We start from the raw sequence: 27,164 nt of genomic DNA on the forward strand, positions 1-27,164 counted from the left end.
AGCCACCCTCCATGGAGAGGCTGTTTGACCAAGATAGGAGGGGACAAGCTGGGGACAGCATTTTTGCTAAGCGAACAGAGAAGATATGAAAACTGTTTCTTTCAAATAGAAATGAGTCTTTTGTGTGTCACATGTAGTATAATCTGAAAGCTGTTTCCAAAGAGTTTCTAGAAAAATGACCTGAGCCACATCAGCAGCACCGAAGCCAGGCAGAGGCAAGGGCCAGCGTGGCATCATGCTGGTGCCATCAGTCTCGGGCTGGACAGGCAGTGGTATCACCTTCCCTGTGCCGCCTCCCAGCCATGTATCCTTGGGCAGATCTCTTAACCTCTGTGGGCCTTGGTGGTGCCATCTTTGGAGCGGATGTAACATCACAGATTTGTGTGTGTGTTTGTTTGTTTCCTCGAATGTTGCATCTTGTGCTAAACCTGGATATTTTATTTCACTCATCTTTTAAAAGAATTCTTATCCAGTTGGCCTCACAGGTGTAAGAAGATTAACATTCCACCATGTAGGTTCCCTGTTTAGCAGAGGCGGTGTATACGCCCCTCTCCCCGTCCCTCCCCTCTCTCTAGCTGAGTCTCCTCTGGTGCTTTGCCTCCCAAGAGGCCTGTCCCCCTCCCCCCCCATCCCCGGTCCCATAGTCATAGTCAGTTTTGAGCTCCCTGTTCCTGCAAAGATCCTTTTGGGAGGTCCCAGTGACTCTTATTCCCAGTTCTTTTCCTGCGACTTGAGTCACCCTGGTGTGTGAGGAGCTTCTGCTGAGCATGGGAAGGGGAGTCGGCTCCTTTCTCGTGTTTTAATAACTGAGAGGGAGCGTCGTGCCGAGCTGCCTAGGGCTGTGTGGAGAGCAGAGGGTTCGGGGGAGCCAGGGCGGATAGTCACAAGATTCGGTGGGACCACCTCTGGGACCTCCTCCTGCAGCTGGCTCAGTGTGCCAGGGGAAAGGGGTGAGAGCCCTGGTGGGGTTGGGGAGGTGAGATTGGGGGTGACTTGGCCTGGACTTGGGGTGGGCTGTCCTGCTTGTGCAGCCAGATCTCAGGAAACAGTGGGGCCAGAATCCTCTGTGAGGGACACACCTGGTGGCTCTTTGCCGTGTTGGGGACCTGTGATCTGCAGCCACTCTGGTGGGGGAGATCTTTGAGGCATCCCTGTGTTCCAGAGGTTTGGGTTTGGGGGGGTGGCTTTTTAGCAGGGGCTCTTGTGCTGGCGATGTGGGCCAGGAGGCCTGGCAAGTATCAGGCTGTCTCTCTCTGGCCAGGGCTGCGACCTGGGTGGGGATTGCTGCTTACTTGAGTGTGGAATCCATTTTTCTCTGGTTTGAACAGAGAGGACCCAGGCCTTAGCCTGCCCCTCTGGAGGCTGGGCCTATCTGAACCTAGGGTGTGGTGCTGTAATCAAATGAAATGTACAGCATAATTAATCTGGCATACCCTTAATGATATGCATAATTGTGCTGCATGGTAATTAGGTGTAAATGGTAAGCAGTTCACATAAATGTTTTTGTAATTGGTATTAATTTTGCAGAGGCAAACCAAGTTTATGTGGTTTTTCTCTTCTTGCTCTGTTAGTTTTCTGGTACAGGCAATTCCCAGCTTTTGGAGGAATTCGATTGCAAATGTTTGTTTATAGGGCAATGTTTTGTATTTTCTCTCAGAACAATGTTATGAATGGTTATGAGCTTCCCAAGCTGGTTTCCAAATGCCTCTTTGGCCCGTACAGTAGGTGAAATGTGCAAGCATGTGCCTGTGTGGGGGTGGCCACCAGCCCCCCTGCTCCAGGTGCCCCCAGGCTTGCGGCTCCAGGGGGGTGCGTGCCTTTGTCGGTTGCTCTCAGCGTGTGCACGTGCATCTGCGTGTGTCTGCGGGTGTTGTGTGTCTCTGTAGCTGGGTGCACATGTACTTGTGCTCATGTGTCTGTTTCTCTGTATCTCTGCATGCTCATCTGTGTCTGTGTTTGTATCTGTGTCTGTCTCTGTGTGCATCTGTGTCTGTGTGTTTATGGCTGGGTATTTGTCTGTCTGTGTGCTTATGTGTGTGTGTGAGTCTGTATGGCTGCGAGAGACTCCTAAGGCCACAATGCTGGGTGATAAGTCATCGCTCTGGGTGAAGCCACAGCCTTTATTCTAGGAGCACGTGCCAGCACCCTTGATGGAGTCTTAAGTAGGAGTCTAGGTTTCCTGAGAACCATACTGGCTTTTCTTTCTGAGCCATGTAATGTCTTAAATGAACATTTACTGAGTGCCTACCACATGCCAGCACTGTGCCTGTTTTACAGATTGGGAAACTGAGGTCCACACTTCTGAGTGACAGAGCCAGAGTGGGGTCTGGCTGAGCCACCTGAGGGTGGAAGGGTGGGTGGGATGCAGCAGGGGTCTGGGGGAGGGGCTGGTGGTTCTGGGACATGCTGCTCAGAATCCTGGAGCTCTTCCTCCTTGCTTGATCCCCTCCACAAATGGCTGGGGTGGAGGGTGAGGGGAAAGCGGCTCAGGGTGCCATGGGTAGTTCTGAGGGCAGCAGCTCCATTCTGCCTTAGTGGGTGGGGAGAGGCTAAGCCCCAATAGCAGCTTCCAGTCCCTGAAGACCCTTGGGGACCTCCTAGTTTTGACCTTGGAGTGGGTCAGCTGGGTGATTGAGGGTATCACTCAGCCTAGGGAGTTAATGACACAGTCGGGGTCAGGGAAGCGTGTCCATGGGTACCGTGGGGAGGGAGGTCACAGGAGAAAGGGACTCACCTGCCCTCTGCTTCCTGTGGATCACTGGCACCCTGGAACCATCATGACCCCCTTCAGCTTTGCATCTGGGGACAGGAGAACCTGTACCCCCCTTGCCAGGTGTCAGTTCTGTCCTTGGGTTCCTGAAAATGGCCTTTCCATTGGTACAGTGCTTGGGGGGCCCTGCCAAGTGACCCCTAGAATGGGGATTGTGGGGGGCCACTCTAGGCACCGCAGCACTGTGCTGGGGATGTTGCAGCTGCCTGGGAGTGACTTCACACAGTCCTCTCCGCCTCAAGGGTCACCCGGAACCGGGGGGCGGGAGCAGCCCCAACTGTGGGCTGCAGGGCGAGGAGAAGGCACCAGGAAAGGTCAAGACATGAATTCTGACCTCATCTATTTGGGAAAATAGAAACATCCACATACACGTGACATATTGAGCAACCCCCCACAGAAGCTGATTAAAGACCCCAGGTGGGTAGACAAGGAGAAGGGGGCAAACGGCGGAAGGAGAGATGTCAGACTGAGGGTCAGGGAGAGAGGAACTGGGGGACTTCTGGGAGGGGCCCCCTTTTGGAGGAGAGAGTGATGTGGGCAGACACTGTGTGGAGCAGGGGATGTCAGCTGAGAACTATGACTAGACATGGAATGGGGAGAGGTGGAGGGTGAGGCCAGAGGTGGAGGCCGAGGTCTTTCTGTAGCCACCCATTGGTGTAAGACAAGACCAGAGTTTAGATCTTACCGTGTGTGGAAAATATTGGCATCACAGAGTTCAAATAAATAGAGATGGAGAGCTAGGGATATGTGTCAACTTTATTAATATATAATTCATGCCAGGTGTGGTGGTGCACACCTGTAATCCCAGTGACTCGGGAGCCTGAGGCAGAAGGATCACAAGTTCAAAGTCAGCCTTGACAATTTAGTGAGACCCTCTCAAAACGAAATTTTAAAACAGGGTTGGGGATGTAGCTCAGAAGTAGAACGCCCCTGGGTTAAATTCCTAATACCACAAAAAAGAAAAAGATATTATTCACTGACTCTATCAGTGAGGGCCCATTCAGGAGACAAAAACTACATGGGATTTTGCACAAGGAAAGTTTAATATAAAGAATGATCAGCTAAACCAGGGGATTGGAATAATGAGGGATTGGCCAGTGCCAAGAACTCTGAAGAGTACAGAAATAGAAGCTATAAGAACATTCCATACGAATCACCCATGTATGTGTACAATTGGATGGTCTTAGTACTCAAACAGAATTGTGTGGCCATTGTCAAAGTCAATTTTAGAAACTTCTCATTAGGCATCAGGTGTTTGGTTGAGGAAGCTGCATGTGAACCGTCTGCACTGAGCGGCTGGGATGGAGGGGGAGACACCAAAGGAGGGTGGAGGGAAGGGGGAGGAGAAGGCCACTGGCTTGTGAGCTTCCAGAAGCAGGGGTCCCTTGTTCACCCCCGGCCGACACAGCAGTGGCACTGGATATCTGGTTGGTGAGCAAGTGCTTGAAGCAGGGCGTCATTAGCTACCAGGGCTCCTGAATTGAGCTCAAGGACCACAAGGATAGAAAAAAGCCCTGGGAGGCTGTGGGTGACTTCAGCGAAGGCCCATGCAGGAGACAGAAACCACACGGTGTTTTGAACAAGGAGAGTTTAAAGAATGGTCCGTGGTACCAGGGGATTGGGATAATAAGAGATTGGTTAGTGCCAGGAACTCCAAAGAATACAGAAATAGACGATATAAAAATAGCCACTACCACTACCATTGCCATAGCGTGCCCAAGAAAGAGGCCCCCAGGGCTCAGGTTGAGACCAGGATGGAGAGGGCATGCTGTGGCTCCCTGGATGGCAGAAAAGTTATTGGAGCCATGTTGGTGGAACTTTCTAGAAATCTGCACTCTGGGACTTATTGGAAGTCCATCCTTTGGGTCCCAAGGGAAGTTGATCAAGGGGAAGGATCTTACTAGAGGCACTGCTCCTAAACTCCCCCTGGGTGAAGCTGCTGGCTGTGGGGTGCTGCTGGTTAGCCCGCACTTCTGAAATCAGGTGTTGGAGAAGCTGGGCTGTGGGAACCAGGTGCCAGAGCAGCTGCAACAGAAGAGGTGGGTGCTGGGAGCTCACCTCCTGCAAGAACCTAATGCTGGAAAGCATCCAGGCTGCAGGATCTGGCTGCTGGAGGAGTTGTGTACAATGTGGAAGCCCTCCAGGAGAGCAGACTGGGTCTGGGAAGGAAATCTCCTTCCTCCTTCAATGTCTCTGCAGTGCCCCCCACTGACAAAGTTAATGTTGTGCCAGCCAGGAAAGGGGAAAAGTATTTAAAGGGCTCGCCTATGTTTTCACAAAGGTGGACTGGTACAGTCCACCCCTTTGGCTACATAGCTTCCCTCTGCACCCCTTACACTCATCCAAACTCCTGTGCAGCAGCAAAATGACTAGATATCTACTGTCAAGACATAGTTATCCTTGTAACATTCTCATCCTCTTGCCCAAGTAGAGTCCCAATAATCGGTGTACCAACCCCTGGCTACAGAAATAACTTCTCAAACTCAGCCAGAGTCCCCTGACTCTTGTTACCTAACAAGTAAATTAAAAAGTTAACTGCTAACAATTTACATAGAAAACAGTGGGAAGAAGAAAAAAAGAGGAAGACAATTGGTAACTATATATGCAAATGAATACACATCCCAGTAAATAGGAAATATGCACAAATGCCTCAGTCCCCATTTCTGCCTTTGTTCACAAGGCCACACTGGCTGTCCGGTTTCCCTCTCCCATTCCCATTCTGCATCTCTACCCTCAGCCAGTGTCTCAGCAAGTCATGCTGCATTAACTTGATGGAGTGACCCAAACCTCCATTCCTGAAGGACCTGAGCCGTTGTCTTGATTCTGTTGTTACTGTAGTTTTCCATGAATCCCTACTTTAGAGCACAGAAGTTCTAAGAGTCACGTGGGAGAACCTCCCAGGTTCCAGACTTAGCCTTCTTTGGCTTTACCGAGTATCAGCAATCAGTTTCTCTACTCCCCACAGTAGAGTAACTCCTTTATCTGTGGATTCAGTGGCCGGCGGGGGGGGGGGGGGGGTCCAAAATCAAAACCCAGGAAGATATCTCACTTTCCGGTGGAACCATTTTGGAATTCCCTGGTGGAAGCATTTTTCCTCTGGGGGTTGAAGGCAGTCTGTGTCCCCACAGGGTTTCCGAGGTATGGGGTAGGGAGCAGGGGCCAAACCCAGGGAGCTAAGGGGAGAATTCATGAAGAGGGTCTTTACACCAGAGAGGCACACGGGGTGGCTCTTGGGCCACACCTCCTGGGGAGGATAAGGTCAGATTGGCACTCATGACTGCCACGAAGCCTGCCAGCGACCACATGACTGATTTTTCACATGGACTTTCAGCCCCTGATGCCTGAGCCGTGGAAACCCACCTGACCGCCACAGCACACATGGCCCCTTGTGGGTACACCCTTGGCAATGGAGGCTCCTTTATGGAAATCTTTGGTGGCTCATTTTGGCTCCTGAGAACAATTCCAACTCCTTAACAGCATCTATTTTGGGTATAAACTTCCCCCCACACACACTTTTGGGGCTGTGTCATGGTAACCATTAGCGTGAGCAGAGGAGTCTGACTCAGACTCAGCCCGCCCTGTGGCGGCCATCCTGGCTGCAGGTGTGGAGTTGCCGTAAATGCTCCTGCAGGCAGTACCTGTGCAGGCACAGTGACCTGGCCTCCAGGGGTGTGTGAGAGCCAAAGTCACCTTATTGTGACTCCCAAGCCAGACTAATGGGCTCCAAAATTGGGACAGGCTGGCAGGACTATTAACCTGTCACCGGTGACTTTTGGTGTTCCGTGGGCAGTGGGTGGGTGGATACAAGTGGTATTTCTGAAAGAGCAATGGGTGATGATGTCATCTCACTCTAAAGTGGCACTGAGCCTCCCCTTGCCCCTCCTCCTTACCCAGCCTGACTCAAGACGCAGAGAGGCTATACTTGAAGGAAGGGGGTTAGCAGACAGACATCTCCCTCTAGAAGTCTGTGGGGTCCCCTTCAGCCTTCTGTTGGCCCCCAGTTTACAGCAACCCAGAGCCTGTCACTGCTCTGGGAGACGATGGGACAGGTAGGGGGAGGGGACTCACGATGCTTTCCTGCCTTCCATCACCCACTGGACCCGTTTCTACCTCTTCCCAGCTCAATAGAAAGCTCTGTTATGAGGCTGTTATTTGTGAGCTGGGGTCACCCCAGGGGCACAGAGCACTGTGGAAGTGGCTTTGAGGTCTGTGCTTAACGTCCCCATCTGAGAGCCGCTGTGTTTGCAAGGGCTCCAGGTTGGATGGACCTGGATTCATAGTCTCGCCCTGGAACTCTCTAGCTGTGCTGTCTTAGAGAGGTAATAAATCTCTCCATTTCCTCTTCTGTAAGATGGGAATAACGATGGGACGCACTTCCTAGGCTTCATAGGATTGGTATGAGGATTAAATGGGACAGCGTGTCCTGGAGCACTGTGCCTGGCAGACGGTAGGTGTTCAGTGAATAGTTGAATGAATAAATGTTTGGGGCTGGGGATCTAGCTCAGTTGGTAGAGTGCTTGCCTTGCATGCACAGGCCCTGGGTTCAATCCCCAGCACCACCAAAAACAAACAAACAAACTAAACCTTTCACTGGCTTAGAAGGGTTTTGTGATTAGAAGGTGGCGAGCCCACCGCCACCTGCTTCCCTGCCCCAATGCACACCAGCCTAACCAGAAGGGGGCTGGCTGGAAACTGTTCTGACCAACCGTGCCCACAGTTAATACATCTCCCCAGTCACTTGGCAGTCACGAGGGACTGAGATGGAGGGGAGAACTGGCTTCTGAACAGTATAGGCCTGGGTCTGGGTTTAGACCGCCTCTTATTGTGACGCCTCTTACTGTGTTCAAAAACACAGTTTTTATGAACCTTTCTGTACCTTATTTTTCTCATCTGGGAAATGGGGATAAAAATAGCACCCACTTCAGAGGGCACCAGTGAGGCGTAAGTAAGCTGTTGGCATCGCAGAGCACGGCTCACGCCTGGCACAACCAGGAGCATAATACGCACACGCTCGGGCTTGAGCGACGTCCACTTACAGGCACTCCAGGGATTTTGAGAAAAGACAGGAATCTGTGGGTGGATGAGTCAGGCACTAATAATCGTTAAGCTTTATGGGGTGCTTTCTCTGTGCCAGGTGCTCTCATGAGCACTCCCAGTGCATTTTGAGCTGACCCTCCCCACGGCCCTGTGAGGCAGTGCTATTATGCCCCCACTTTACAGCTGAGAACACTGCACACTCCAAGGTGGTGATCAGCCCCAGTCAGGCCCATGTCTGCTCAATACTGAGTGTGGGAGTTAGGACACCCACAGCCGGGAGCTCAGGGATGGCCACTCAGGGATGGCCACCACAGGTACGGCCAGGTGCAGCGCCCCTCGTGCCTGCCACCTTTGATCCCTGTCCTCACTTCTTTGCTCTTTGTCCTCAGCCCAGATTGCCCTCGTGGCCACAGGAAGTCTGCTGGTAGCCCCTGGCTCACGTGCCACCCTACTAGCATCTTTCATAGCATCAGTGAAGAAGTTCCAGGGAGGCCTCTGATTGGCTGCTCCTGGACAGGCCCTGACTCTGCAATGGGGTGGCGTGGGCTCAGCGGGGCACAACCAAACCCCCAGAGAATGTCCTCACCTGCCTTCCCATAGAGGCCTGGAGATGGGGAGGAGGCTCTTAGGATGATGCCACTGGGATTTTTTTTGGTGGAGCGAAGCTTTTGGCCTGTGGGCACTGATGGATTTGACGGTGGACAGGGGTCATGATGTGCGGGCCCTTGCCAAGGGCTGCTGGGAGGGGCAACCTAGCTGGAGCTGGTTGAAGCAAGGAAGAGCTGAGGCCGGGGACGGTCAGCTTGTCTGTGCTGGGGAGACTGGGGTAGGTGAGGAAGGTGGCTGACCTTGGGGACAGAGGGTGGCTGCTGACTCTTTGAGTGGGACAGTCCTGAGGTGGGGGGTGGGGGCCATTGAATTGCGGGTCCTTGGCCCGAGGCAGGCTGGTGAGGGAGCCAGTTTGTGGTTGGAACTTCGCAGCGCTGACACCGAGTTTGGGAGGAACGGAAAGGAGGTGCTCAGCAGGGCTGCCCTGGGGAAGTGATGTCACTGGAGGGGTGAATATTTCATGAGGGGGCGGGGAGGGGGCGCAGGGAGGCACCGCTCCTGTAGCTGGTGATGGAACTCTGCGTGGGCTGAGGAGCTGCTGAGGTGCCTCTGCGGGATGTGCTGGTTTCACCGAGCCTCGGAGGGGCGATGGCCATGGCCACTTTCGTATTGATAGGGGAGGAAGCGGAGGCAAACGCCACCGTGGCTGGGTGGGTGAAGCCTTTTCCCATCCCCATTCCCTCTTTCCAAAAATTAGTTTGTATTTACAGCAGCACAGAGCGACCTAAGGAGTCCAGTGGTGCTCACCGCCCTGACAAAACGCAGCTGCCCTGCCCCTCCTCGGGCCGCCACTCTCAACCCTGGGAGCCCGCTCTGCCTGCAGTTTTACGTCTCCTGTTTGTTTGCCTTTCTTTATCTCTTTTCCTTCTTCCTTCATGTTGGGGGCTGAACCCAGGATACTCTACCACTGAGTCACACCCCTACCCCTTTTTATTTTGAGATCTGGTCTCACTAAGTTGCCAAGGTTGGCCTTGAACTTGTGATTTTCCTGCCTCAGCCTCCAGAGTAACTGGGAGGCTGTCGCTACTTTCATAAGTGGTGGCCTGGCTACATCTCCTATTTCTGAGTAAGGTGCACATTTTCAATCAATCTATGTAGACCTTTTCCTTTGATTTCCTATTTGGTAGATTCTCTGACATGGCCAATCTTTCTCCCCTCCAGCCATCCTCCTAAATAGCTTTTTTTTTTTTTTTTTTTTTTTTTTTTTTGTGGTAGGCCTACTCCTACAGTCTCATTCCAATATTCTTTCAAAAATGTGTATGCATATATTGATGTATATATGTGTAAACATGTAATAGGCAGAATAAGAGCCCCTCAAAGATGGCTACATCCTGATCCCCGGAGCCTGTGAATATATTGCCTTACATGGCCAAAGGGCCTTTGCAGATGAGATTAAATCAGGGCCCTTGAGACGGAGAGGTTATCCTGGATTATCTGGGTGAGTCAGTGGAGCCACAGGGTCCTTAAAAACGAAAGATAAAGAAGCCAGGCACCGTGGTCTATGCCTGTAATTCCTGTGACTCTGAAGGCTGAAGCAAGAGGATTACAAGTTCAAAACCAGCCTCAGCAACTTAGCAAGACACAGTCTCAAGATTAAAAAATAAAAAGGGTCGGGGATGTAGTTCAGTGGTGAGTTGCCCCTGGGTTCAATCCCCTGAAGCAAAAAGAAAAAAAGACATGAAACATAAAGAAAGTCAGAAAGAGGTAACAAACGCAGAGACAGAGTGGCATGATGGGAGAGAGAATGTCCATCAGTGACTTTGGAGATGGGAGGGGCCATAAATCAAGGAAGAGGGACAGCCTCTAGAAGCTGGGAAAGTCAGGAAAATGGATTCTTCCTAGAGCTTCCGGAAAAGAACACCTGGACGTTCACCTGGCCAGGAGAAGCACTGAGAACCGCTGTACCTCCCACGGGCAGGATAATTGCAAGATAATCAACTTGTCTTGAATTAAGCCATTAATTTGGTGGCACATGCAACATGTATGTGTGTGTACATATACACACACACGTGTACACACGTTTGCTAGATCAGCGCAGTGTGTCCACTATCGTGTTGGTACGAGCACTGTTCTCAGCGGAGCCTCCTGGTGTCGTAGGGTGGTTTCTGGCCTTTCGCTGCCTTCTACCCCCTGAAGTTAACCGTTACCTTGTTTGTTCCCCTGCCTTGTTTTCTTTGTACCTGTTGCTAATTCCTCCCACACCTAAGAGCCTCAGTCTGGCGGTCCACAAGGACAGCCACAGCAGCTAAGAAAATGTTTCAGTTCTAGGTTTCACTCTTTCTCTCCGGCCAGCCGCTCTAGGCACGTGCCACGTGGTAGCTGCTGTTCTGTGACTCCCTGTTTTGTGCCTGGGTTCAGACAGCGGAGTCAAGCTGTGAGCTGTCCCTGTGCTCTGCCAGGTTCTGCAGCAGAGGGAATGGTGATGGTCACACCCCACAGGCCTCAGACTGGTCACACCGCTTAGGTGGGTGTGGCATCGCCTGCGGCTTGTGCGGGTGCACCAGGCAGCTTCCTCACCTTCTTCCCCAGATGCACTTCCTTCTCCTCTGTGCTGTGCCTCCTGTGGCTCAGAGGACATCTTCCCTGGCTTCCAGAGAGAACGGCTTGAGACCTTGCGTGTCTGAAAAATGTCCTAATTCCATTCGCACTTAAAGATAATTTGTCAGGGGGAAGAATTTTAACTGGAGAATTAAGGTTTGTTTCATCTTTAAGAATTTTTGAGGGGGCTGGGGTTATGGCTCAGTGGCAGAGCGCTCGCCTCGCACGTGCGAGACCCTAGGTTCCATCCTCAGCACCACATAAAGATAAATAAGTGAAATAAAGGTATTGCGTCCAACTACAACTAAAAAGTAAATATTTTTGTTTTTAAAGTTTTTGAAGGGAGCCGGGCATGGTGGCACATGCCTATAATCCCTGCTCTCAGGAGGCTAAGACAGGAGGATCGCAAGTTCAAAGCCAGCCTCAGCAAAAGCGAGGTGCTAAGCAACTCAGTGAGACACTGTCTCTAAAATAAAATACAAACCAGGGCTGGGGATGTGCTCAATGGTCGAGTGCCCCTAAGTTTAATTCCCAGTACTCAACCCCCCCAAAAAAAAGGGTTTTGAGGGGAGGGCTTTATCATCTGTTTTTCAAGATTGCTATTGAGCAATCTGAAGCCATTCTAATTCCTGACCCATTTTATATCACTTTTCTCCCTCTCTGGTAAGGGGAATGCTCTTCTCTCCGTCTCAGTGTTCTGAAAGTTCACAGTGTGGCTTTGGTGTGGGGCTGTGTTCATCTGTGTGTTGGACAGTTAGGCTTTTCAAGGGAGCAACTCCCATCTTTCAGTTTTGGGAAATTCTTTACAGTTATTTTATTTCATTAGTGATTCCCTCCCCCCACTATTCTTTCTTTCTGTAACTCCTGTTATTCAGATGTGAAAAATTTCTCACTAAGTTGCCCAGGCTGGCTTTGAAATTGTGATCCTCCTGCAGATTACAGGTGTGCACCACTGCACCCAACTGTCTACTCGGTACTTCTATGAAATCAACATTTTTAGCTTTTATATATAAATGAAAACGTGGTATTTTTCTTCCTATTCTTGGCTTATTTCACTTAACATAATGTCCCCTATACTTTTCCATGTTGCTACAAATGACAGGCTTTTGTTCTTTGTACCTTAAAATAATATTCTATTGTGTATCTACATTGTGTATTTATCCATTGGTAGACACCTAGGTTGATTCCGTATCTTGGCTATTATGAATAGTGCTGCAATAAACACAGGAGTGCAGATATATCTTTGACATACTGATTTCATTTTCTTTGGCTATATACCCAGTAGTGGAATTGCTAGATCATATGGTAGTTCTATTTCCAGTCTTCTTTTGAGTCTTATATTTCTATTAGTATGATTTTTATTTCTAGGGGTTCTTTTTTAGTTCTCTGACTATTCTTTTTTAGTAGCATCCCATTCTTGTTTCATGGATATAGTATCTTCTCTGTGCATAAAGTCTGTTTCCTCCAAATGGTTTTTGTTATTGTTGTGTTTGGTTTGGGCTTAGTCTTGGTTTATCTGTTCTGGTCTCTATCTTCTACTTCCCTTGAATGTCTGGTAGTCCTTGTTTGTCCTTTCTGGGTTAAGAATAGGGAACTAAAAAAAGCTGATTGTAAGCTCTCAGCACGATGGTGGGACTTGTCAGTTTTGAAATCCACACTTGTTGACCTGAGCAAGACATTTGGAGCCCATTTTGTTACTGATGTTAGTATTGGCATCCTTAGGCCTTTCTCTCTTGGTCAGTTTAGATTCTCCAGAGGAGAAGGTCAAGGTCAGGCTCCCACTGCTCTCCAGCCCAGCCTGGGAACAGCCTGAGGGATCCTACATCAGCATTTCCATTAACCTTCTTTTCTTTGGCTTCATATACCATCTTTGCTCTCTGTCCTGCCAGTCAACTGTCTGTGCCAAGGCCCCCTATTTTATTATGCTCCCTAGACCTTCAGACTTCTCAGGGATGGGGGAGGGATTTCACTTATTTCATTGACCCTTTATTTTCACACACGCATCCCTTCACCCGAGTCCCAGAGTACCTGGTGTGATCACGTCACCTATCTGTTGAGGACTCTGTGTTGTAGATTGGCTTTCACTCTCCTGCTCCAAATTTTGCTGTCACAGGTCTGCTTTCTAGATCCCCAGATTTTGTTAGTAGTGTCTCTTCTCTCCTTCAGCCCAATCTTTTGATTTTTTACGTCTTCTTAAAAAACCTTTCTACGAGGTTGGACGGAAGAAGGTGGTGAAGTGTGTATCTTCAGAATCCCGGATCTTGGTGTGTGTGTGTGGGGGGCTGTGGCACAGTGGTGGAGCGCTTGCCTAGCGTGTGTGAAGCACTGGGTTCGAACCTTAGCACCACATAAATAAACAAAATAAAGATGTTGTGTCCATCTACAAATAAAAAATATATTTAAAAAAAAAAATCCCGGATCTTTTGGCAGAGCTGCTTTGTAACTGAAGCGGTGCTGAAGGTGATGGGCTAGTGGCATTGCTGAGATGTTTCCACGACGGGATTCTTTATACTTCTTTTAAGTCATCGCCGTAAACATTAATAGGGTCACCGTAGAAATGGAAAGTACCAGAGAGAAAGTGAAAGCTGCTGGCTGTGGTGGCAGGGGTCTTAGCAAGGACTTTTTCTGTGGTGGTGGTTTTTGTGGTGTAGCTCTTGGCCTAGGAGAGGCGCATGCTCTGGTGCTGGGGGCAGCAGGGCCGTGAAGCATGGGGGACACGGGCTGCTGGGCTGGGACAGTGGCCCCGGAGCTCCCTGCAACCAGACTGCCTGGGAGAAGATTGCTCCCGAGGTCTGAGTGCTGCGTGAAGGCCTGGGACCTGGGCCACCCAGGGGCCCCTCGATTGTGCAGTACAAGCCTGGTCTGGTCACATGCTGGGTGATTTTGAGAGCCACCTATGGTCACGGCTGGTCCATTGAGTAACACAAAGAGACTGAGTCTGACCCAGTCAAACTGCATTTTCTGTGAGGACAATTTATGTAGCTCAGATGTCAGAGACTGGGGTGGAGGAAGATGAGGAGGAAGAAATATCTTCTTCCCTTCCGGGACGTCTCCCTCGGGGTCAGTGCCCTGTGATGCTCTGCGTTCCCATCTGCGTTCCTCCTCGCCACTGGGGACAGAGGTTCTCTGAAAGGGCTTCTCTCACTGCACCTCTGGTGTCACAGGCCCCCACTCCCTCGTGTCCTTGGGCCCCAGAGCAGTATTGAGACTAACTCCTATTGTTTACTTTGTGCCTGGGTCTCCCTGTCTCCATTTTGGGGCTCCCAAGGTGCCTGGCCTTGCCTGCCTCGCACCTGTGCTCCTTGTTGCCTGTGGGGCCTCCACAGCGTGACAGGTCAGGGTTAGAAGAGGTCCTGGAGGTCAGCCATACTAGCTTCCCCATCTCAGTGACGAAGATCTGAGGGCCAGAGGAGAAGCCCAGGCAGAACCGGGCTCTGATCTGCTTTGGGCTAAATGTTCCTTCTAGCCAGACTCTGCATCCTTTGAAGTTTTTGACTTGGGGGTGATTGGAGATGATTGCTTGAGGACTAATCAATGACCGAGGACTATCAATGACTGCTAATGGCTGAGGACTCGGGGTGCTCGGGGTTGGGTGAGCTCTCCACTGGACTCCAGTTTCTTCTGTGGGGTGGTGTGAGTTGGGGGATGTAGCTTCCCAGAGAAACCCGCCCCTGGGAACACAGGAGTCAAGAGATCTGCCTCCTGCCTCCTGCCTCCTGCCACCCATTGCTGTTTTGAGCCTTAGATTCCACATAGACCAGGAGGTACTGGCAGCTGCCCACATGAGGAGCGCCGTCCTGAGCTTAGCACAGGATCTTATCACAGGGGAGGGCTACTCGCGGTTGCCATCCACACTCTCAGGGGTCCAGCAGCTGACCCTCATGGAGCCCAGCAAGGTGCCGAGCCCCCGGGTGTGGGAGATAGGGTGCATTGCCCCCCCCAGGCCTCCTGGAGGGCACAGCTGCCCACCCGCCCTGCACCCAGGCTTTCCATCCTGTCTGGGTTTGTAACTGAGGGACCCTTCCTGTCCTTGCCCCAAGAAGGCTCCTCCCACCTGCGGCTTGCTCAGGCTACCCCAGGGCAGAGCTGGACAGGGGGCACCCACCTCCCAGGCTTTGCACCCAGCCCCCTGAAGAAGCTGGGCCCATGGGAGAGCCCAGGCGGTGCTGTCTCCAGTTCCTGGTTTTCCAGGGAGCCCTGGCTGGAGGGGGAAGGGAGGAAAAGCCCAAGAGGGAGGAGAGCTGGGAAGCAGAGCCGGGAACTGGAAGGGGAAGGGTGTGGGTGGCCCCGATCCAGCCTGCCTCCCACTTTCCTGCTGTTGCCAGTCCCCTCCCGCGGGCCAGCACTCGAGGCAGGGGCTTGGCGCTGTCTCCGGGGGTGGGAGCGGAGACCTCTGCTCCCTGCGGGCGGGGTTGACACAGCACCCCCACCCAGCTGTGGCCCAGGCACCAGGCTTTGTTAATTCACTGGCTGGAAGCCCACACCTGGAACAGGGAAGAAGAAAAGCCCCTAAAATTCAGCCTGGAGCTCGCTGGAGCCCCCAGTTCTGCAGGCAGATGGGGCCTGTCCCTGGTCGGCCAGAGGGCAGCCGGCACCCTCCCTGGGCCTCGCCTCGCCCTGTGGGGCGCCCCCTGGACCGCCAGCCCGGCCTGCGCCAGGCCCCCCCTTTCCCCGGCCCAGGCGCTGGCCCAGGCGCTAGCCCCCGACGTGAGGTGACATTCATTTCACTACATCCTGTGACTGCCACTCACTTCCTCCACGTGGCAGGAGCCGTGGGGGTGGGGTCGGGTGAGGACAGAGGAGAAGGGAAAGGCAGGGCCGGGGGCCTGGGGAGGCTGGGGTTTCCCAGGGCTGTCGCAGTGGGAGGGGGTGCGGGAAGCTTTCAAAGGGAAGGACGGAAGTGAGAGCAGAGGAGGAGGAGGCAGGAGGCCTCTGGAAGTCCCAGAAGTGGCACCCACGGCCACAGCAGCCTGGAGGCCACCCTGGCGGGGAGGTGCCCGAGGGGCACAGGTGCTGGCCGGCCAGTCGGCCTCGGTGTCCCTGCGTCTGAGGTGCTGGTGAGGCTGCGAGGGGAGAGCAGGGCCAGGGGGTCGCAGGCCCCGCTGGCCCCGGGGCTCAGGTGGGAGCGGGCCTGGTGCGCCACCCTGCTGACGCTCTCTTCCCCCCACAGGTGGAGGCACGGAGGCCCAGACCCACACGCCAACTGAGGCCGCGTCTCCCCGAGGCTCCCGCTGGGCTCTATGCTGAGTCTCAACTCTCGCTGACCAAGGCCACGATAATTCCCTCCCCGAAGCCCGGCAGCCCCCCAGCCCCGCGCAGCCCCAGCCTGCCTCCCACCGCCCAGCTGCCCGCAATGCCCTCCAGCGGCCCCGGGGACACCAGCAGCTCCGCTCCGGAGCGCGAGGAAGACCGGAAGGTGAGCAAGTGGCTCTCCAGGACACCCTCTGGCTGGTGCCTTGGGAGCAGGAGGACCCTGTCCCCACAGAGTGACCACTCGGCTGTGCTGAGCGCTGCTCCTGTGCGGTCAGGCCGGCAGTTCCCTTGGTTCTCCTCCGCAGGGTGGTCTGGACCCTTGTCGCCCTGTTTTGGTGATGAGGAAGCTGAGGGTTGGAGAGGTGAAGATCTGGGGGTGGGACAGGAATTTGGACCCAATAGCCTGGCTCCAGGGCCTCAGCTTTCAGCTGCCATGGTGATGGGCACAGACTCAAACCCCAGTCCCAGCAGCTCTGAAGGGAGTCCCACAGCCCGACTCCCTTGTAGAATCTGCCTTTTGTTGCTGTGAGTCCTCAGGTGAGTCACTCCACCTCTTTGTTTTAGCTGCCTGCTTCCCAGGGTGCTCAGTGACTTCCCGAGGGCCATCACCCACACAGACACACTGCTGTGTTCAGATACTCAGTGGCTGGGGACAGCAGCATCCCTTAGAGGTGGCGTTTCCTCACCCACCACCCGGGCTCCGAGAGAGTGTCACTGCATGATCTTTGATGTAGCTTCTGGCCATGGAGCTGGTGGCCCCCCTGTTTTCAGAGTCCCACGAGGGTAACCTCATCATTCTTCTGCTGAACTCCAGGTTTAGCCTGAATCGGTTGAAGGGGCTTTCATCAGAATTCATAGGCCACCTTGGGACCTCCTAAGCTGTGACCACTCATGGGAAAAAAGACTTCTGACTCCAACACTGGGACCTATTTTCCCTCTGTCAGCGGGAAGTCAACTCCATGGTCATCCTCCAAGGGAGCCACAGTGGCCCTTCCTGGCCTGTCTCCACAGTTCCCTTTGCCTTCTGAAGGGTTGGGATGCTGGGTGGTGTCTAGCAGTGGCAGGGCCTGTTCTTGGGGGCAGCAGTTTGTTCTTCTGGCACAGGGTGGACCCCTGGCACCAGGTATGGGGGGCCCTGAGTAGGCAGCCTGGGCACCCACCCCAAGGAGGGCAGCTCTGCCTGCCTTGCATGCCATGCTGAGAAATCCCTCGCACGCTCACCTCTTTCCTGGACTTGCTTGTTCTTAGAGTGTGTTTCTGGGTTTGGGTGGTTTCCATCCATTGTTCCATTTGTCCTCAGGGACAACCTTTGAAACAAGCAGGGCACGACAGATGGCCCTGATGTCCAGATAGGGACACTGAGCCCAGTTAGTCAGTGGTGGGTCCAAATGAGAGCCTGGTCTCCTGCCTCCCCAGATCTGAGCCCTTCCAAGGCCACCTGCATGGTTCCTGCTGTGGACACACACACACACACACACACACACACACACACACACACACACACACGTGTGCACATGAGGCCAGGAATTCCCAGCCTGGAACCCTGCTGAGTCCCAGGGGTGTGTGGGCACAGTCAGGCAGAGCATGCAGGGACGTCAGTGTGTGCTGTGGCCCTGTGCAGGGCTCTTGGGACTACAGGTCCATTCCCTTCTTTCTAATCCCACAAGCAAAGAACTGACAGTCCAGGTGGTCCTACAGACCTTTCGGGGTACTCTTCCTTTCTCTTTTGTTAGTTGAACCCAGGGGTGCTCTGGCACTGAGCTACATCCCCGACCCTTTTTATTTTCTGAGACAGGGTCTTGCTAAGTTCCTGGGCTGGCCTGAAACTTGTAATCCTCCTGCCTCAGCCTCTGTAGTCACTGGGTTACAGACAAGTACCACCCACCTGGCTCCCCAGGATGCTCCTGCTCAGGACTCAGGCAGCACAGACACCTGGAGCTTGCAGCCGCAAAGTCAGGGACCTGGGTCCACCTCTGCTCAGGGCTGGCTGTGGCTCTGGATGATCCCTTCCCCTCCTGGGGTCTGGTTTCATTTCCCTAGTGGATTGGGTGGCTCTGAGCCTCCTCCTACCCTGAGTCCCATGTCCTGACAGATGTTAGCACGCCTTCATACAGTGCTCCTGCAGTTACTGGCCAGCCATCCCCCACAGGTGGACAGACTCCTCCTGTGACCGGACCACAAAGCTCTCCTCCCCCATCCCCCCCAGACAACAGCAGATCAGCTCTGCGTTGTGACAGTTATGGATAGAGAAGGAGCACCGCCCCAGGAGTCAAAAGTCCCCTGCCCAATCCCAAGTCTGCCACTTACGGGAGAAGTGACTTCAGGCCATCTGGGCTTGTGTTTGCTCAGCTGGAAAATGGGGATAGTAACTCTAGCCTCGCCTGTCTTCCAGGGCGGTTGTGGAAGTCAGATGAGGTCATGGGCATGGAAGTGCCCTGCAGACAGCAAAGTCTGGTCCAATTATGAAGGATTACGATTGCTATTATTATCTACCCATAGTAACTGCTCTGGCTCCAATGGCAACAAACACACCCCAGCTCCAGATGCTGGTGCCGATAAAGCAGGCGCACTCACAGGCAGCAGGGCAGGTGATCATGCCAAAAGATGGCAGTGATCCAGGTAGGCAAGCGCTGGGGCACTGTGTGCCTCCTCCCCACCACCATGCTGGCTCACCTGGCACACCTCCATGGCACCTCTGGGCTGGCTCCAGCAGAGCCAGGGAGCTGCCTGGGGCAGCTGCCGTTAAAGCCATCCCTGGGGCAGGGTGCTGCAGAAGGGAGACATGGGTTGGTCTGTAGCCCAAGAGCCTGGTGAAGCTGTCGGGGGCACCTGGCACAAAGGAGTTCTTTGGGTAGCCAGAGAGAAGGGGTGTGGCTGCCCACTGGCCCCTCCATCACCGGCTCCACCTGCCCTTCCAGCCTGTCCCAGTCCCGCCTCCAGATACCACTTGAGTGCTTCCTGGGTGCCAGGCCTTTGTTCACGCTGTCCCCTCTGCCTGCGGGCCTTGTCCGGATCTTGACTGCCCTGGAGCCCTGGCTTCCATCTGCCCTGGATCACAGCTTGCGGTGGACAGCCGTGATCAAAATGTGATGCCCTGGCCAGCCTCATCCGCACCACCTGGAGGGTGTTGAAGATGACATTCAGGCCCACCCCTGGCCTGCTGAGTCAGGAACTCTGACTGTCAGGTTTTAAGCAGCCTGCAGGGGGTCTGTGGCCACCAACAGTTGAGGATGACTGGTGTGGGTAGTGTCTGGTGCCCCTGGGGAGTGGGGTCTCAGCCCTTTCTTCTGTAGGAGTCCCCAGGGCCCACAGTAGCCCACGGTGTGTGCTCAGGAAGTGTTTTATGGATACGATGGAAAGAAAAATGAGAGTGGTTAAGACCCCGCCACAGGGGAGTCATTACCTAGGGCCGAGGGTCAGGACGGTGGGGTGAGGAGCCAAAGTGGACACGCTGGCTGGGGGTGCACAGGCAGGTCCAGGCATATAAGTGCCCTTCAGCACCTGCCAGCCCACCCCCTGCCATCCACGGGTGGGCAGGGGGAGCAGGCTGAGGGGGCAACCTCTGGGGTTGGGGTCAGGGTGAGTCTGTTGGTAAATGTAACAGGGCAGAGGGAAGGAGCCTGGCCTTGAGGGGAACGGGACAGGAAGCAAGAAGCAGAGGCCAATAGCTTAGAGGGGACCTGGAGGTAGAGGGCCAGCCCTGTGTGGAAGAGAGGCAAGGAGCAAGTGGAGCAGGACAGGGGACCGAGAACATTTCGGGGATCTCTTCAGATCCCCACAGACGCGTTGGAGCTGGCAGGAGTGCAGATCCTCTGGCCGTCCCCCAGTCTTAAGGCCCTCTTCTCTCCTCTACCTCAGAAACAATGGCCAAGATGTACTGAGCACTGACCGCTGGGTAGTATGTGCATTTCCTTATTTAATTTTCTTTCTTTTTTTTTTTTTTTTTTTTTTGGTACTAGGGATTAAACCCAGAGGGACTTAGCCACTGAGCTACATTCCCAGCCCTTTTTTTGTATTTTATTATAGAGGCAGGGTCTCGCTGAGTTGCTTAGGACCTCTCTAAGTTGCTGAGGCTGGCTTTGAACTCGAAATCCTCCTGACTCAGCCTCCTGAGCTACTGGGATTATAGGCGTGTGCCATGGCGCCCAGCCTCTTATTTAATTCTTATAATTGCCCGATAAGGTAGGCACTATTATTTTTATTATTCTTTCTTACGAAGGACTAAACTGAGTCTCAGAGAGGTTAAGTCACTTGCCTAAAGTCAAACAGCTATAGGAGGTAGTACAGAGGTTGGAACCCAGCAGCCTTGCTGTTGGTTTCTGTGCCCTTCTGGTTGCCTCTTGTGTGAAAGGGAATGGCATGGACAGTGCCACTCTGCTGTGATGCACCATAGTCCTGCTCGGGTTTCTGGTGCTACAGGTTCAAGGGTATTTGTTTAGACTGAAAGGGTGTTCAGAGAAGCCTGTCTCTGTGCAGCATGCTCTTGCCCTGGGGTGGGGTGGAGGAGGACATCGAGGGCACTTCGCCTGCAGCAGGAGCTCATATATTCAGGCTCATGTGCAGGATTGCACGTGTCTGCACATGTGCACATCTGCTCCTCATAGGTTCTTTTGATTGAACACCTTGGACACAGTGCTTCTCACCATTCCTCCCTCCATTCCTCTCTTCTCTTTTCCTCTCTCCCTCTCTCTTTTTTCCTTCAGACTCAGATGCCTTTCCAGGGAAAGGGATAGTAGGCTCCACAGATCGACGGTGGACTGATGAGCACCCTCAGAGGGCCTTGCAAAGGACAGGGGCTAGGAAGATACCGAGACAGCTGGGCCATGCAGCAGTGGGCAGGGACTCTGGGGCACTTGCCCCACGACACATACCCGTGCCCTGTCCTGCTGTGTAGAGAGGCAGCAGGCTGTGTCCTTGTGCTGGGAACATGCAGGAGCGCCTGCGTGCCTGTCTACACACACCGCACGCGTGCATTCAGCCTGGGGCTGGAGCTCCTTCCTTCCCTTCCCCGTCAAAGTCCAGCCTAGAGGGCTGGCAAGCATTGATTTCCCTTGGGCCCTGAGCACTTCCTTGCCCTGGTACCCAAGCTCAAGGGCGTCCCTGGGCAGGGTTTCCACCAGCTCCAATCTCAGGGGTTCTTGCAGGTCCACAGGTCTGCAGGAAAGCAGTCTTCCCGGGCAGGATCTGGCTTTACTGCGTTCAGCCCCTGCATAGTCACCTGGGGCTGGCTAGTCACTGGAGTCTTTTAAAAGACGTCCCCCTGCCAGGCGCAGTGGCCCACACCCGTAACCCCAGCTACTCGGGAGGCTGAGGCAGGAGGATCGAAAGTTCCAGGCCAGCCTAAACAATTTAGCAAGTCCCTGTCTCAAAATTTAAGAAAACAGCTGGGGCTGAAACTCTGTGGCTTGCCTAGTGTGTGCGAGGAGGCCCTGAGGACTGCAGTACTGAAGAAAAAAAAAAAGCAAACCTTGGGGACATTTAAATAGAAAAAGCCACTTTCCCTTCAGGAACACAGCACATGGATAATGATGTGTACATTTTTACTCATGGAGTTATTAGATGCCCAGGTATAGTCAACAGGTCTGTGATGTACACTGACCACTTGTGACCTGCCCAGGACCTACATTTTGGGTTTCAGATTGTCTAGACATTTCTTGAAACAGACCTGATTGAATGTCACCTGCAGTTAGCCTTGCAGTTGGTACGGTCTTGGTGGGTCAGTGGGGCTCTGGAGACAGACCCGTGTTTGAGTCTGGCCTCTGGTGCGTGACTCAGTGGCGCCAGCGCCGGGCAGGGAGAGGGCTCCTCGCTGGCCTGAGGTGTTTAGGTAGATGGTGTCTGTGAGCGAGCTGTTAACGCAAGGAGCTGGTGTATATATTAAGTTAGCCTTATACTTTATTTTGGATGACTTTCACTTTATCTGTCCATCTGTCTGTCTGCCTACCTACCCCCTTTGTGGTGTGGGGAAGCTCAAGGAACCAGATAGGCATGTCACTGTTGTGGGTTTGGAGTCCCCTGTGAGCTCTGCACATGGAGGGGAGCTCCTCGTGCTAGGTCTACAGGTACGAGAGGGCGGAGGTCCTTTTGCCCATTGAACAGAAGCAAAACCAAGGTAAGTGGCAGTGAGACCCACCTTCTGATGACAGGAGCTGTGGATGCCTTCAGGGATGCAGGTGAGGGGCCAGGGCTAAGTCCACAGTCACTTGTTTCCTCCTTCTCTTAATGTGCAGGTTAGGGTCAGAGCATGTTCTGCTGAGAAGGTGGGTCCTCTAGGGACAGAGTGGGAAAGGTTGGACTCAGATGTGCAGAGGGGAAGGGGGGGACCCAACTGGAGCAGGTGTCCCTGGACCATCAGGGAATGGCCCTTGATTTCTAGCAATTGGGCTGGGCCCAGGAGGCCTGATTCTGCCCTGAAACTGCCTCTCTGAGCCACAGGCCATGGGAAAGGGCCCATAAAGGAGTCTCCTTTGCACCGCAGTTAGCTTTATTTAATGTTCATAGTCCCTCCGGAGGCACCTGCTGTCGTCATCCCATTTTACAGGTGAGCAAGAGAGGCTTAGCCAGGTTAACATACTTGGCAAGTGTCTCAAAAAACGAGGTAGTTTTTTTCTGGTCTGCCTCTGTAGAGCAAGGCCAGCACAGAGTCTGGGTGGGCTGTTGAAGGAGTGGACGGGAACGGGCCGGGTGCCCATGGAGTTGGCTGCCAGCAAGCAGTGGGCACGCTCCCCTCTGGCCCTCCGCATGGCTCAGCTGGGTCTTGTTTAGTATTGTCTCGCCCTCTAGACTGAGTTCCGTTTGTTTCCTTACCTTTTTATCCAGGACACAGTAGGCACTCAATGATTTTTTTTGAGCACACCCCTGTGTCTGGCCTCTTGGTGGGGGGATGAGGCCCTGCCCACTCCGTGTTTATTTTTTTTCCAAAATAATGTGAGGGCCCCCACCCCACGTGCATTGTATTTGCTGCAGAACAATATAGGTAAACACTGTAAACTATTCCAATGCTGTAACAAAGGCTGAAAATATTCAGGCGTTCACTCGGCAACTTTGTACATTTATTGTCCAGGTAGTCAATAAAACAAGACGGGATGATGTTTTAACAAAGGCAAGGAGGCACCTTGTGAGGGAGTTGGGGTGCCTCCAAGCAAGGTGGGGTGCCTCCAAGCAAGGAGGCAGCTGTGGAAGGAGGTGGGGTGACTTGTGGAAGTCAGCAGGCATGACCATTTTCAATCATTTAGCATTAATAAGGCACCCGCTGTGTGCATGTACTTAGAAGCTCTGAGGGACTCAAAGGGTCTACTAAGACATGATCCCTGCCCTCCAGGACTGTGGCCTTCGGGCAAAGCGATGATGTCCATTGGTAGTTATAATATGAAGCCAATGATCTTTGCTGAATTTTTTAATACCATCATCATCAGAATTTTATGTTTTTGTAGTGCTGGGAACTGAACCAGGGGTGTGTGCGTGCATGCTAGGCAATGCGTTCCACCAGTGAGCTGCATTCTGGGCCTTTGTTAATTGTTGAGGCTGGCCTTATACTTGACCCTCCTGCCTCAAACTCCTGAGTAGCTGGGATTACAGCTGTTGGCCACCGCCCTTGGCATGTTTGCTGAATTTATTGAATAATTGAAATAAAGGCCTGATGAGCTTTGGGGGGTGACTGAGGTCAGGTAAAGCAAGGGTTTAGAGGGCTGTGGAAGTGAGCTTTCTCCAGCGATTCCTAATTCAACCACTGCAGCCTCTGCCCTTGGCCTCTCTAGCCAGAGCCACCTCTGCAGTGTGGGCCTGGGCACGCCTGTGTGTGAGTGTTTGCCCATGTCCCACGTGCTTTATGTGACTCCAAGATCCCGAGGGGGTGGCTCCTGCAACTTGGTGCTCAGGCAGCCCAGGGCTCCGTGAGCTGCAGAAGCCAATTCGTTTCGCTGAATTCCACAACCACAGACAGTCCCTGGGAGGCCAGCCAGCCAGCTGGCAGAGGCTGTACGTGCTTCTTGTCCCAGGGGACCCCGGGCAAGTGGCTGACTAGATCCGGCAAGTTCATCCCCTCGACTCAAACACCAACTTGAGACATCTGCTCAGCGGATGCCGGGTCAGTAGCATCCGGTTTAAATATTGAAGGGAGCACACATGTCTCTCTGTCTCTGGGCAAAGATCCTGAGGGACATATATCTCTTAAGGGAGGGGACTGGCATGATGGGCCTGGTGGCTGCCCTCCCCTTGCATTCCCTGCATGTTTGTGTCTTCCGTGTGTGTGTGTGTGTGTGTGTGTGTGTGTGTGTGTGTGTGTAACAGCATGGTGGGTTGTAGTGACACGTTTTGCAGTTTTCAAGGCCGAGCCCTGAAAAGATTTGAATTTTGGTTCTGAAGGCCTCCTAGTCCTCTGATCTCTCAGAGTCAGATAACCTCTCTGGGCTTCATTTCCCATTTATGTCATGGAAAAAAGTAATACCACCTCTGCTGGCTGTAAAGCATAAGAATAAAATGAAACAACATAGGTGGAAATGCTTTGTTAATTACCCTGTACTGTACGAATGTGAGAGATTATTATCATCATGGCCCAGCTCATCAGAATGAGAAGTTGTATGTGGCTTAAAATAATCCATCCAGTGAGCTGCGCTGAAATGTAGGTCAGATCATAGCCTCAGAAGTTTAGAGAGAGGCTGATGGGAACCACCTCATCTAAGAGGCACCCAAATGTGAAGGTGCTTTGAAAGCCATAAAGAATTACATAAATGTAAAGTGACAATTGCGTTTAAGCCTAGAAAGTGCGCGTTAGTCCTCCCGTTTCCTGATTCTGGAGATGTAAAGCTCTGAGTAGCGCCGGCAAATCAGGCACACTGTATTTGCTTGGGTTTGTGTACTTGTTCATGTTCCTCATCGGAGTGTACAGACTCAGTTATTTATTGAGCACCTATTCTGCGACAGCCACTCATCTAGTGTTTTGGACTGTCTGTCTCATGCTGCATGCATCAGACGGGGCAGTGTGGATGTCGTGTGGAGGCCTGTCACCTCTGTGGAGGAGCTCATGGCCTGACCAGCGCAGTGCTGAGATGGAATGCAGGATGGGGTGCTGGAGGAGAGGAGCAGTTTATCAGGCCAGTCTAGCTAGGGGATGGGGAAGGGGGTGCAGGGGAAGGGATGCAAGGCTGGAAAGGGGAGTCTGGGTTTGCTGGGAAGCCTGAGGGGAAGGTGGCAGAGGAAACAGTCGGCCCACGGGACAGGGGGAGCAGCTGCTTTTGCACCCGCTGCAGTCTGTTGGGCCCGCTTGGAGAGGAGGCCCAGGTGATCCAGACATCCTGGGGAGCTTCCTGCACAAGGGCTGAGGAGTGGGCCTGACTTGCAGGCCCTGGGGTCCCCCTTGGGTTAACACTGTTTAGTGACATAATCAGCGTTTCATTTTGGAAAGATCAGGCGTCCCAGTGCGCGGAGTATCTTATCGCCATGGCACCAGCCAGATGTTGGGGTGGGTCTGAGCCTTGAGTGATGGCTGCACATGCAACCAGCTGGGATGGCAAGAGGCAGGGAGGGACCCGGAGGAGGGTGAGAGTGCCGTGCTTGTGTGAAATGTTCTAGTCAGCCGCGTGGAGCAGGGAGGAATTGAGCAGCTCTGAGTGACTGTCACGTGCGAGCTTTTGATTGATTACCTCCGTTCGTACGTATCCCACTGCTGTGAAGTATCATTACCCCCAATTTATGGATGAAGAAAACAAGGCACAGAGAGAAGAAGGAGCTTGAAGTGACTAGTAAGGAGAGGGCAGAGCAGAAATCCCCGCCCACCTGTCTCTAGTCCTCCTCCTTCACTGCTGCTGGAAGGGCTAATTCAGTCCCTTACTTGACAGACGAGGAAACCAACCTGGCCCCAAATCTGTTCCCGCTAAACGCCTTGCTGCTTCCCAGCTGCTCAAGTTGCTGTGGATCAGATTCTTCTATTTCACAGTATTAGTGATGCCTCTTAACTCAGTACTACTTGCAGATTTGATAAGCATATTTTACATTCCTTTGCTCAACCCATCAGCAAAGATATTGAATAAAACAGACCCCGTGACAGATGTGAAAATAAACCAGTTGATACGCCTCCGTGGAGCCGTGGAGGGCATGGCCCCGGCCATCTGCTCACCCTGCTCGGAGCATCAGCCCCTGCCCGGCAGCGTGAACCACAGCAGGCCCAGAGCCCGAAGCCCTCCTTCCACTTTGCCCTGTGCTTGGGCTCCATCATGGAAGAATGACGTGTTGGCAGAAGATAATGTGCTTTTCATAGAGCTGTGCTTCAGGGCCAAATGCAAAGGGCAAGGGCCAGACCTGGCTGTGAATTCTGAGCAAGGGTCCCATGGAGACTTGGTTTCCTCGAGTCTAACCCAGAGGTGCACGTGACCTGAGTGCACCTTGCCTCATGCTGGGCACACAGCACCCTGCCTGGTGTTCTCCACCTCTCTGGACAGGGCGGGACCCTGGAGAGGTGGCCTGGCACGGGGGCTCCGCCCCTTCTTCCTGGGTTGGATTGCCCTGAATTGAATCCAACAGGGGAAAAAATGTGCTGAGCACCGCCAGCCTGCCTGGACAGCATGCGTGACAGACAGAGGTGCTGTGAGGACCGGCAGTGGGTGCTCATGGTGTGGGGTTGCCGGTCAGAGACCCCAAAGGTTTTGCCCTTGTGCCTGGTGGGAGCTGGGGCTTGCCCGTCCTGAAACATCAAGTGTACTTGTTTTTAGTCCTTTCCGTGTGGTGACCATGGTTTCTTTTTGCTGATCAGTTTCCAATTGGCTTTCACATCTCTGATTAGTTCAGAATAAAAGTGAGAGAGTCAAATAAGGCCCTTTGTAATAAGTGTTGTTTGTTGTAAAAATAGTTCAAAGCCCAGAATTTCTGGACAGTAGGAGTTCTTCCAGAATCTATCCTCGGCTCAGGGGATTCAGCAGAAAACAAAACAAATCAGGGACAAACCATTTGTTTCCTGAGAAAC

The 27,164-nt window shown here is 53.0% G+C and overlaps 1 protein-coding gene across 3 annotated transcripts in view; it reads left to right on the top strand.

Annotated features, from left to right (window-relative positions):
* The window catches only part of Dnmt3a (DNA methyltransferase 3 alpha), a 103,796-nt gene that overhangs the window by 10,287 nt on the left and 66,345 nt on the right, over positions 1 to 27,164 (top strand). For all 3 annotated transcript variants that reach the window (XR_013429175.1, XM_078029552.1, XM_040271406.2), the window contains exon 2: positions 16,125 to 16,370. Coding sequence is in view for 2 of the 3 variants with exons in the window: in XM_040271406.2 (XP_040127340.1) it covers positions 16,125 to 16,370 (246 nt within the window). In the remaining variant the exon portion in view is untranslated. The remainder of the gene's footprint in view (positions 1 to 16,124; positions 16,371 to 27,164) is intronic.

The sequence above is a fragment of the Ictidomys tridecemlineatus genome, chromosome 12 (genome assembly GCF_052094955.1).
Source record: "Ictidomys tridecemlineatus isolate mIctTri1 chromosome 12, mIctTri1.hap1, whole genome shotgun sequence".
Classification (NCBI taxonomy): Eukaryota; Metazoa; Chordata; class Mammalia; order Rodentia; family Sciuridae; genus Ictidomys; species Ictidomys tridecemlineatus.